The 12,275-nt window shown below is 45.6% G+C and overlaps 1 protein-coding gene across 1 annotated transcript in view; it reads left to right on the top strand.

Annotated features, from left to right (window-relative positions):
• The window catches only part of RAD51C (RAD51 paralog C), a 74,550-nt gene extending 64,714 nt beyond the window's left edge, over positions 1 to 9,836 (top strand). The window contains exon 9 of the mRNA XM_070742689.1: positions 9,616 to 9,836. Within this exon, the coding sequence (XP_070598790.1) occupies positions 9,616 to 9,723 (108 nt within the window). The 3' untranslated portion in view covers positions 9,724 to 9,836. The remainder of the gene's footprint in view (positions 1 to 9,615) is intronic.
• Positions 9,837 to 12,275: the final 2,439 nt, after the last annotated feature.

Here is a 12,275-nt window from a genome sequence, read left to right as displayed (position 1 = left end):
CCCATATATGCACAGCCCCCTTGCTGTGCATGCACACAACTCCCTCTCACCTCTGTGTATGCACACAGGTCTCACTGAAGCCTAGGATGGTGAAAACATAGAAACATAGAAGTCTGACGGCAGAAAAAGGTTATTTGTCTTACATATAGTCCAGTGGCTTTTAAGATGGCCTTTTTTAATACAGTCCACTGGGTGATCGCTCCTGCCATTTTATCCCTCCCCTTTAATTCATTATTTAAATATTCTCCCATTGCATTAAATTTTGTTTTTCTGAAACCCGAAACTTTGGTTGCAGTATAGGATTGCTCACAATCAGTTTTTACATCAAACCACAAGCATAGATGGTCACTGCAACCTAAATTTTCTCCCACCTTGACCTCTGAAACCCAATTTCCATTTGTAAAAACTAAATCTAGAATATTCTCCCCTCTAGTTGGTGTCTTAACCAGCTGTGCCAGAGCTGCTCCTGTAAAGGCCTCTACTATATTCTTACTTTTGCATGTAAGGGCACTGGGGATATTCCAGTCAACATCAGGCATGTTGAAATCACCCATAACCACAATATCTCCCTTCACTGCCATTAGGGTAATTTCATCCACCATCTTGTTGTCATGTTCCTCAGATTGCCCTGGAGGCCTATATGGACTTCCAGTTTGCCCGTTGTGTTGTTTTCCGCACTCCAGAGGCTTCAGGCCACATGCTTATACTTTTCAGAGGTCCGATATTGTTCTAAGTACAATCCTTGTTTTATTGATCACATGTAATATTCTAATTTTCTGAGATGGTGGATTTGCGGTCCTCATGAGCTGTACCCCATAATCATCACAGTTATGACAAATCATGTCTTGAACTATCTTGCCTTGCATGTAATGAGTCTCTCCCATATATTACATTTCACTTGCACCATATTCTAATTTTTCGAGTTTCACCTGTGTTTATCATCCTTAGAAACCATCTGTCTCATCGTTTGGCCTCTGTGATCTGCTATTTGGAAATCACTATATTCTGAATTAGCCTTGCTGCTCTGAGTGCAGGTTGTCCTCTACTTATGACTACAATTCAGCCCCAAATTTCCATTGTTAAGCATGAGGGTTGTTAAATGAGTTTTGCCCCATTTTCTTGTCATGGCTGTTAAGTGAATCGCTGCAGTTGTTAAGTTAGTCACACGTTTGTTAAGGAAATCTGACTTCCCCATTGGCTTTGCTTGTCAGAGGTTTGCAAAGGAGATCCTGTGACACTGCAACCGTCATAAATCCATGCCAGTTTTAATCTCAATTGTGTGACCACAGGATGCTGCAACGGTCATAAGTGTGGGGAAAAATGTTATTTTTTTCAGTGTCTTTCTAACCTTGAACAGTCACTAAATGAACGATTGTAAGTTGAGGACTAAACTGTATAGGCAAGTCAGTTCTAAAGTCTTAGGTCTTCTAGTGAAATCTGCCTCTTCTTTGGTTCTTGGCAAAGCCCATCGGTCACAGTTTTATTTTGGGGCGATGCTGTCGTGATTACACAGAACGGGAGCAGTATGATTGCTTTTGGCAGAACAGCTAGGGCGGAAATCATAAATGTAAAAATCGTTTTCCCAAAGCTCTTCCTGACTCAAAAATTAGTCACAGAAAACTCAGTTAAGTCTCTCTCTCTCTCCCTCTCTCCCTCTCTCTCTCTCTCTCTCCCTCCCTCCCTCCCTCTCTTTCTCTCCCTCTCTCTCTCTCTCTCTCCCTCCCTCTCTCTCTATCTCTATCTCTTTCTTCCTCTCTTTCTCTCTCTCTCTCTCTCTGGCAGTCTCAAAATGGGAGAACAGTGCTGTCAGGCGGTAGGAAAAGCAAGTAGAATGCCTGGCTGCATAGCTAGAATTATAACAAGCAGGAAGAGGGAGATTGTGATCCCGCTGTATAGAGCGCTGGTGAGACCCCATTTGGAATACTGTGTCCAGTTCTGGAGACTTCACCTACAAAAATATATTGACAAAATTGATCGGGTCCAAAAACGGGCTACAAAAATGGTGGAAGGTCTTAAGCATGAAACGTATCAGGAAAGACTTCATGAACTCCATCTGTAGAGTCTGGAGGACAAAAGGGAAAGGGGGGACACGTTCGAAACATTTAAATATGTTAAAGGGTTAAATAAGGTTCAGGAAGGAAGTGTTTTTAATAGGGAAATGAACACAAGAACAAGGGGACACAATCTGAAGTTAGTTGGGGAAAAGATCAGAAGCAACGTGAGAAAATAGTATTTGACTGAAAGAGTAGTAGATGCTTGGAACAAACTTCCAGCAGACGTGGTTGGTAAATCCACAGGAACTGAATTTAAACATGCCTGGGGTAAACATGTATCCATCCTAAGATAAAATACAGGAAATAGTATAAGGGCAGATTAGATGGACCATGAGGTCTTTTTCTGCCGTCAATCTTCTATGTACAGTGATACCTCGTCTTACAAACGCCTCATCATACAAACTTTTTGAGATACAAACCCGGGGTTTAAGATTTTTTTGCCTCTTACCAACTATTTTCACCTTACAAATCCACCGCCGCCACTGGGATGCACCGCCTCCAGACTTCCGTTGCCAACGAAGCACCTGTTTTTGTCTGGAGGTGGGGTTTCCCAGCGAGGGGAGCCTCGGTGAAATCGCAGAATCGCAAAAACACAGAGGTCTGGAGGTGGGGTTTTGAGCACTTCGGTGTTTTTGCAATGTTGCGATTTCACTGAGGTTTCCTTCGCTGGGAAACCCACCTCCAGACTTCCGTTGCCAGCGAAGCGCTCGTTTTTGCGATGCTGGGATTCCCCTGCAGCATCGCAAAAACACAGAAGTCCGGAGGTGGGGTTTCCAATGGAGGGGAGCCTCAGGAGAATCCCAGCAGCGCAAAAACGGGCTCTTCGGCTGGCAAAAGGGGTGAATTTTGGGCTTGCACGCATTAATCGCTTTTCCATTGATTCCTATGGGAAACATTGTTTTGTCTTACAAACTTTTCACCTTAAGAACCTCGTCCCAGAACCAATTAAGTTCGTAAGACGAGATATCACTGTATTTCTAAAACAGGGTTCTCCAACCTTTGCTTTGCTGGCTGGGAATTCTGGGAGTTGAAGTCCATAAGTCTTAAAGTTTCCAAGATTGGAGACCCCTGCTCCAAAAATATGCAAATGACCAGCTGTCTGCAAAGAGTATAAATCTTTCCATTCCCCACCATCCAGTCAGAACTGAAGAAGCTTCTCGGATGAGAAGCGAAAGAAAGATCTTGAGAGGGGGAAAAAAACACCCCCCAAAAATCCAGTTGCCTCCTGAAAAAGCACCTTTGGGACAACAATGACCTGGGTGATTGAGAACCTCTACAGACTCAAATCTAGAACCTTAATTTAATTTAATTTTTTATTATTTTAACTTTCTAATTTTGGGAGTGTTTTAGCTGTCCATTTTTGCCTTCAGGAACCTAATTTCCATGATGAGTTGCAGAGGCAGCTCTGAAATATTTCTGCTTTATTCTATTCACGTAATTATTTTGGGCCACTTTTGAAGAGTGAGGGTGGCTTGCCTAAATTACACCATGTTACACCAACACTCCGCAGTCTGCATTGGTTGCCGATCAATTTCCGGTCACAATTTCAAAGTGTTGGTTATGACCTATAAAGCCCTTCATGGCATCGGACCAGAATATCTCCGGGACCGCCTTCTGCTGCACGAATCCCAGCGACCGATTAGGTCCCACAGAGTTGGCCTTCTCCAGGTCCTGTCAACTAAACAATGTCGGTTGGCGGGCCCCAGGGGAAGAGCCTTCTCTGTGGCGTCCCCGACTCTCTGGAACCAGCTCCCCCCAGAGATTAGAACTGCCCCTACCCTCCTTGCCTTTCCTTAAAACCCACCTTTGTCGTCAGGCATGGGGGAACTAAGATATCTCCCCTGGGCCTATATAATTTATGTATGGTATATTTGTAGGTATGTCTGCTTAAAAATGGGTTTTTTTAAACTATTTTAAATTTTAAATTGTAAATTATTAGATTTGTCAGGAACTGTTTTTATTGTGTTGTGAGCCGCCCTGAGTCTACGGAGAGGGGCGGCATACAAATCTAATAAATAAATAAATACAGTGTTCCCTCGATTTTCGCGGGTTCGAACTTTGCAAATAGCCTATACAGTGATCCCCCGCTCGTTGCGAGGGTTCCGTTCCGGGAGCCCCCGCAACGAGCGGGTTTTCGCGAAGTAGCGATGCGGAAGTAAAAACACCATCTGCACATGCGCAGATGGTGTTTTTACTTCCACCGCCGCCCGCCCTTCGCCCGCCATTGCCAGCTCCGCTTCCCAGCTGAGAAGCGGAGCGGGGGGTGTCCCGAAGCGCGCGCGCGCGCGTGCGGACACCCTAGCTCCGCTTCTCAGCTGGGAAGCAGAGCTGGGGTATCCCCGCGCTCGCGCGCGCCGTCCACCATTGCCAGCTCCGCTTCCCAGCTGAGAAGCAGAGCTGGGGGTGTCCCGAAGCGCGCGCGCGCGTGCGGACACCCTAACTCCGCTTCTCAGCTGGGAAGCAGAGCTGGGGTATCCCCGCGCTCGCGCGCACCGTCCGCCATTGCCAGCTCCGCTTCCCAGCTGAGAAGCAGAGCTGGGGGTGTCCCGAAGCGCGCGCGCGCGTGCGGACACCCTAGCTCCGCTTCTCAGCTGGGAAGCAGAGCTGGGGTATCCCCGCGCTCGCGTGCGCCGTCCGCCATTGCCAGCTCCGCTTCCCAGCTGAGAAGCAGAGCTGGGGGTGTCCCGAAGCGCGCGCGCGCGTGCGGACACCCTAGCTCCGCTTCTCAGCTGGGAAGCAGAGCTGGGGTATCCCCGCGCTCGCGCGCGCCATCCGCCATTGCCAGCTCCGCTTCCCAGCTGAGAAGCGGAGCTGGGGGTGTCCCGAAGCGTGCGCGCGCGTGCGGACACCCTAGCTCCGCTTCTCAGCTGGGAAGCAGAGCTGGGGTATCCCCGCGCTCGCGCGCGCCGTCCGCCATTGCCAGCTCCGCTTCCCAGCTGAGAAGCAGAGCTGGGGGTGTCCCGAAGCGCGCGCGCGCGCGTGCGGACACCCTAGCTCCGCTTCTCAGCTGGGAAGCAGAGCTGGGGTATCCCCGCGCTCGCGCGCGCCGTCCACCATTGCCAGCTCCGCTTCCCAGCTGAGAAGCAGAGCTGGGGTATCCCCGCGCTCGCGCGTGCTGCCCGCCCGCCCCGTTGCTCGCATCGCCGCTGTCTTACCGGGGCAAGTGGGGGAAGACCCAGGGAAGCCTCTGCCCGGCGGGGAAACTCCACCATCTACGCATGCGTGGAAGGGCACGCATGCGCAGATGGTGGAGTTTACTTCCGGGTTGAAAACTCGCGATATAGCCATTTCGCAGTGATCGGGGTCGCGAAAACCGGGGGATCACTGTACCACGGTTTTTCAAAAAATATTAATTAAAAAATACTTTGCCGGGTTTTTTCTATACCACGGTTTTTCCTGCCCGATGACATCATACGTCATTGCCAAGCTAATAATTTTTGCAAATAAATAACAAAAAAAATAATTATTGTTAATAAATAATTATGTTTATAAATATCAGGATCACTAAGTGTCTTATTCAACGGTGAGTACCAGTAATAATGATGAGTAAATGGTTGTTAAGGCAATGGGAAATGGTAATTTAGGGGTTTTAAAGTGTTAAGGGAAGGCTTGTGATACTGTCCATAGCCAAAAATTGTGTATTTACTTCCGCACCTCTACTTTGCAGAAATTCTACTTTCGCCGGCGGTCTCGGAACGCAGCCCTCGCGAAAATTGAGGGAACACTGTAAATAAATAAATACTATGGAAATCGATTCCTCTCCTTATCTGTCCTTTAATAAAAAAAGATTAGTGGCTTTGCAGCTCCGCTCATCATCTCCGAGATAAGTTGTTTCTCTGTTTGTGTTACAGATCAAGCTGGGTCTTCCTTGTCGTTTTATAGCCCTCACCCATGCCACAATTTTCACATTCTGCCAGCTTCAGATGGCATCTCTCCTGAAACAAATTTGCTGCTTCCTTGAGCAATTGGTAGCCACCCGCCGTTTGCCATTTTTAAGAGCAGGCAGGAGAACACTGGGGGAATAATTACTTATTAGGGGACTAATTCCGAGCGTAAGAAAAGAACAGGGGAATGGGATTACCCTCACCGATTTCGGCAGAGAAGTTAGCCTTCTCCTTTAACCGTGACTTAGCCGCTGTGATTCCATCTGTCACTCTGCGGGAGGATTCAAAAAGCAAGGCTAACGTTTCGGTTCCTGACAGATCGCTCCCTCTTTCCAAATAATTTTTCATGAGAAATTTGAAAACTTAAAAACAGGTAATATCAGATACTTTTGATATATTTGGCAGGATTCAGCCAAGGTGGATTTTTTTAATGTTACATGCCAGTATGAATGATTCTTCTTAGAAACATAGAAGACTGACGGCAGAAAAAGACCTCATGATCCATCTAGTCTGCCCTTATACTATTTTCTGTATTTTATCTTACAATGGATATATGTTTATCCCAGGCATGTTTAAATTCAGTTACTGTGGATTTACCAACCACGCCTGCTGGAAGTTTGTTCCAAGGATCTACTGCTCTTTCAGTAAAATAATATTTTCTCATGTTGCTTTTGATCTTTCCCCCAACTAACTTCTTCTTCTTCCCCCAACTACTACTACTACTACTACTTCTTCTTCTTCTTCCTCCTCCTCTTCCTCTTCTTCCTCTTCCTCTTCCTTTTCTGTACACATGATTTTTTAAAAAAATTATTACTAGTGTCTGATAGTTGGTAGCTTATTTCTTCTTTTTCTTTATTTTAACTTTGAGAAAAAAGTAGAAAATTTTTAAAAAGAAAAGAACAGGTACGTGAATTGCATCTTTGCATTCTCCTAGTTCAGTGATGGCGAACCTATGGCATGGGTGCCACAGGTGACATGCAGAGCCATATCTGCTGGCACATGAGCCGTTGCCCTACCTCAGCTCCAGTGTATGAGTGTGCCAGCCAGCTCATTTTTGGCTCACATAGAGGCTCTGGGAGGGTGTTTTTGGGTTCCAGAGAGCCTCTGGGGGGATGGGGAGGGCATTTTTATCCTCCCTCGGCTCCAGAGAAGCCTTTGGAGCCTGGGGAGGGCGAAAGACGAGCCTACTGGGCCCACCAGAAGTTGAGAAACAGGCTGTTTCCAGCCTCCAGAGGGCTTCCCGGTGTGGGGTGGGGCAAGCTGTTTTATTTTTATTTTATTTATTGTTAGAGTTGGAAGGGACCATGCGGGTCATCAAATCCAACCCCCTGCCTAAGCAGGAACCCTATAGCATCCCAGCCAAATGACAGTCCAATTTCCTCTTAAAAATGTCCAGAGTATTGGAGTTCACAACATCCACTGGTAGGTTGTTCCACTGGTTGATCATTCTGACCGTCAGGAAGTTCTTCCTTATTTCCAGGTTGAATCTCTCCTTGGTCAGCTTCCAGCCGTTGTTCCTCATCCGGCCCTCCGGTGCCCTGGAGAATAAAGCGATCCCCTCCTCTCTGTGACATCCCCTCGTATACTTGTAGACTGCTATCCTGTCCGCTCTGGCCCTCCTTTTCTCTAGGCTATCCATGCCCAGTTCCCTCAGTCTCTCTTCGTAAGTCTTGGTTTCCAGTCCCTTAATCATCTTGGTTGCTCTTTTCTGCACCTTCTCCAGAGTTTCAATGTCTTTTTTGAAGTGTGGTGACCAGAACTGAACACAGTACTCCAGGTGTGGTCTGACCAGGGCGTAGTAGAGTGGTATTAAGACTTCCCTGGTCTTGGAGTGTATTTCCCTGTTGATGCAGCTTAGTATTGTATTGTCTTTTTTGGCTGCTGCTGCACATTGTTGGCTCATGTTTAGTCGATTATCCACCAAGACTCCGAGGTCTTTTTCGCAGTCGCTACTGCTAAGAGGGGTTTCTCCCAGGTTGTATGTGTGTCCAGGGTTTTTTCTGCCTAGGTGAAGGACTTTGCTCTTGTCGATGTTGAACATAATTTTGTTGGTGTGGGCCCACTGTGTTTTCACCCTCCCCAGGCATTGACTTATGGGTGTGGGCACTCGTGCAAGCATCATAGCACGCGCACACGCTTTTTCGGCAAAAAAGGTTCGCCATCACTCTCCTAGTTGAATGAGTGAGTGAGATGTGTCTCAAAATGCAGCTTGCAATTGAAAAGTGGTATCTAGGTCTGTTGTGTGCAGGTAGTCCTCAACTTATGACCACAATTGATCGCAACGTTTCTGTTGCTAAGTGCAACAGAATTTAACAACTGTATCAAAAACATCCTAGAATGGGGCAAAAGTCACTTCACAAATATCTTGCTTAGCAACATAAATTTTGGACTCAACTGTGGTTGCTACTTGCATTTTCTACTCCTGATTTTCAGACACTATAATGATGAAGTCCACTGATGAAGTGCACAAGGCCATTGGAGCTGTGAGTTCCGCCACCTGTTTACTGGATCTGTGTCCCTCCTGGCTGGTCTCAGCCAGCAGGGAGGTGACACGGAGCGGGGTCCAGGAGATTGTCAATGCTTCTTTGGGGAGGGGGTCCTTCCCGGATCCCTACAAGGAGGCACTTGTGTGCCCCCTCCTCAAGAAGCCTTCCTTGGACCCAGCCGATTGTTCCCTTGTGGGATGCCTCAGGGGTCGGTCCTCTCCCCCCTGCTATTTAATATCTACATGAAGCCGCTGGGCGATATCATCCAAGGGCATGGGGTGAGGTATCATCAGTACGCTGATGATACCCAGTTGTACATCTCCACCCCATGTCCAGTCAACAAAGCAGTGGAAGTGATGTGCCGGTGCCTGGAGGCTGTTGGGGTCTGGATGGGTGTCAACAGACTCAAACTCAACCCTGATTAGACGGAGTGCCTGTGGGTGTTGCCTCCCAAGGACAATTCCAGCTGTCCGCCCATCACCCTGGGGGGGAATTACTGACCCCCTCAGAGAGGGTCCGCAACTTGGGCGTCCTCCTCGATCCATAGCTTACATTAGAAAACCATCTTTCAGCTGTGGTGAGGGGGGCGTTTGCCCAGGTTGGCCTGGTGCACCAGTTGTGGCCCTATCTGGACTGGGACTCACTACTCATGTCCTCATCACCTCGAGGCTCGACTACTGTAATGCTCTCTACATGGGGCTACCTTTGAAAAGTGTTCAGAAACTCCAGATTGTGCAGAATGCAGCTGAGAGAGCAATCATGGGCTTCTCTAAGTATGCCCATGTTACACCAACACTCCGCAGTCTGCATTGGTTGCCTATCAGTTTCCGGTCACAATTCAAAGTGTTGGTTATGACCTATAGAGCCCTTCATGGCATTGGGCCAGAATATCTCCGGAACCGTCTTCTGCCGCACGAATCCCAGCGACCGATAAGGTCCCACAGAGTTGGCCTTCTCTGGGTCCCGTCGACTAAACAATGTCGTTTGTGTGTATGTTTTGGTTTTTAATAAGGGTTTTTTTAGTGACTTTTAATTATTAGATTTGTAATATATTGTTTCTATTATTGCTGTGAGCTGCCCTGAGTCTGCGGAGAGGGGCGGCATACAAATCTAATAAATAATAATAATAATAATAGCTCTACATTTTGATCAGTTGCAATCGTTGAACAGTTTTGTTATTTCTTTTCACAGTCTCAAGGATTCAGAGATGCTCAGCAGTCAGATTCAAACCTGAGCCCAGCAGAAGACAAAGCAAATCCTCGTAAAAGGCCACGAACAGACCAAGCAGAGGAACAGTGAATCAAAAAATAAATAAATTTTGACTACGCTTCCTTTGGAAAATGATAGTGCTACAAGATTAATATCAAGGTACCTCAGAGAGTAACAGGAATAAAAAGTGTGAATTCAAAGAATGGCATTTTTTTCTTTCGTTGCTTCCTTGTTGTGCCTTAATCTCCACTTTCAATGTTTCTTTCAATGTTACAACTTTAGCATTTGTGCATCTACATTTCTTACGACATCAGCTTTCCTTAGGGGAAGAAATACAAAGGATAATGAGGATTGAATTACCTGCTTGCTGAGGAATAAAACCTGTTGTGAGAAAATTCTTCATGGAACCAAAAACTCAAAGTACAGAATAGAAATATAGAAACATAGAAGACTGACGGCAGAAAAAGACCTCATGGTCCATCTAGTCTACCCTTATACTATTTCCTGTATTTCATCTTACAATGGATATATGTTTATCCCAGGCATGTTTAAATTCAGTGACTGTGGATTTACCAAACACGTCTGCTGGAAGTTTGTTCCAAGGATCTACTACTCTTTCAGTGAAATAATATTTTCTCATGTTGCTTTTGATCTTTCCCCCAACTAACTTCAGATTGTGTCCCCTTGTTCTTGTGTTCACTTTCCTATTAAAAACACTTCCCTCCTGAACCTTATTTAACCTTTTAACATATTTAAATGTTTCGATCATGTCCCCCCTTTTCCTTCTGTCCTCTAGACCATACAGATGGAGTTCATGAAATCTTTCCTGATACGTTTTATGCTTAAGACCTTCCACCATTCTTGTAGCCCGTCTTTGGACCCGTTCAATTTTGTCAATATCTTTTTGTAGGCGAGGTCTCCAGAACTGAACACAGTATTCCAAATGTGGTCTCACCAGCGCTCTATATAAGGGGATCACAATCTCCCTCTTCCTGCTTGTTATACCTCTAGCTATGCAGCCAAGCATCCTACTTGCTTTTCCTACTGCCCGACCACACTGCTCACCCATTTTGAGACTGTCAGAAATCACTACCCCTAAATCCTTCTCTTCTGAAGTTTTTGCTAACACAGAACTGCCAATGCAATACTCAGATTGAGGATTCCTTTTCCCCAAGTGCATTATTTTACATTTGGAAACATTAAACTGCAGTTTCCATTGCTTTGACCATTTATCTAGTGAAGCTAAATCATTTACCATATTATCGACCCCTCCAGGAATATCAACCCTATTGCACACTTTAGAGTCATCGGCAAATAGGCAAACCTTCCCTATCAAACCTTCCCCTATGTCACTCACAAACATATTAAAAAGAATAGGACCCAGAACAGACCCTTGTGGCACACCGCTTGTAACCTGTCTCTGCTCAGAATACTCGCCATTAACAATAACTCTCTGATGTCTACGCTTCAGCCAGCTTGAAATCCACTGAACTATCCAGGGATTAAGTCCAATCTTCACTAATTTATCTATCAGAATAACAGAATAGCAACAGCATTTAGACTTCTATACCACTTCACAGTGTTTTACAGCCCCCTCTTAGTGTTTTACAGAGTCAGCCTTTTGTCTCCAACAATCCAAGTCCTCATTTTACTCACCTCGGAAGAATGGAAGGAAAAGTCAACCTTGAGCCCATCAGGATCGAGCTTCCTGGCAGTGGGCAGAGTCAGCCTGCAATTCTGGATTCTAGGTTTTTACTGCTTCAATTCTGTAGCGATGTACGTCACCAAAGTGGAGCGAATTTTTATCACGTCTTACTTTCTTCCATCCATCCTCTCAGCACAGGTAGTCCTCGATTTAAAACATTTCACTTAGTGACCGTTCAAAGCCGTTCGAAGTTGAAACGGCACCCGAAAAAAGTGACTTACGGCAACTTTTCACTCTTGCCGCATCCCCATGGTCATGTAATTTATATTGAGATGCTTAACAACTGACTCGCATTTATTTATTTTATTTTATTTATTTATTTATTTTGTCCAATACACAATACATATTGAAGAGGATAGACATGAAGTGTTATATATAAAGAAAAGATATAAAAGCAGAGGAGAAGATATATGAAAGGAAGAAAAGATATATGATATATGAGATCAGGAGAGACAATTGGACAGGGGATGGAAGGTACTCTAGTGCACTTATGTACGCCCCTTACTGACCTTAGGAACCTGGAGAGGTCAATCGTGGATTGTCTAAGGGAGAAATGTTGGGGGTTAGGGGTTGACACAATTGAGTCCAGCAATGAGTTCCACGCTTCGACAACTCGATTGCTAAAGTCATATTTTTTACAGTCAAGCTTGGAGCGATTAATATTAAGTTTATTTATGACGGTTGCAGTGTCCCGGGGTCACATGATCACCTTTTTGTGACCTGAGAAGTCAAGTCAGTGGGGAAACCTGTTTCACTGAACAACCCTAATACTAATTTAATAAGTGCAGTGATTCGCTTAACAACTGTGACAAGAATAGTAGTAAAATGGGGCAAAATTCACTTCACAAACTTCTCTATTAGCAACATAAATGTTGGGCTCAATTGTGGTTGTAAGTTGAAGACTACCTGTATTGCCAGCTTCAAATCCATTTAGGGC

Source organism: Erythrolamprus reginae, chromosome 1 (genome assembly GCF_031021105.1).
Source record: "Erythrolamprus reginae isolate rEryReg1 chromosome 1, rEryReg1.hap1, whole genome shotgun sequence".
NCBI classification, from domain to species: Eukaryota; Metazoa; Chordata; class Lepidosauria; order Squamata; family Dipsadidae; genus Erythrolamprus; species Erythrolamprus reginae.
This window is presented reverse-complemented; position numbering and strand designations above follow the sequence as displayed.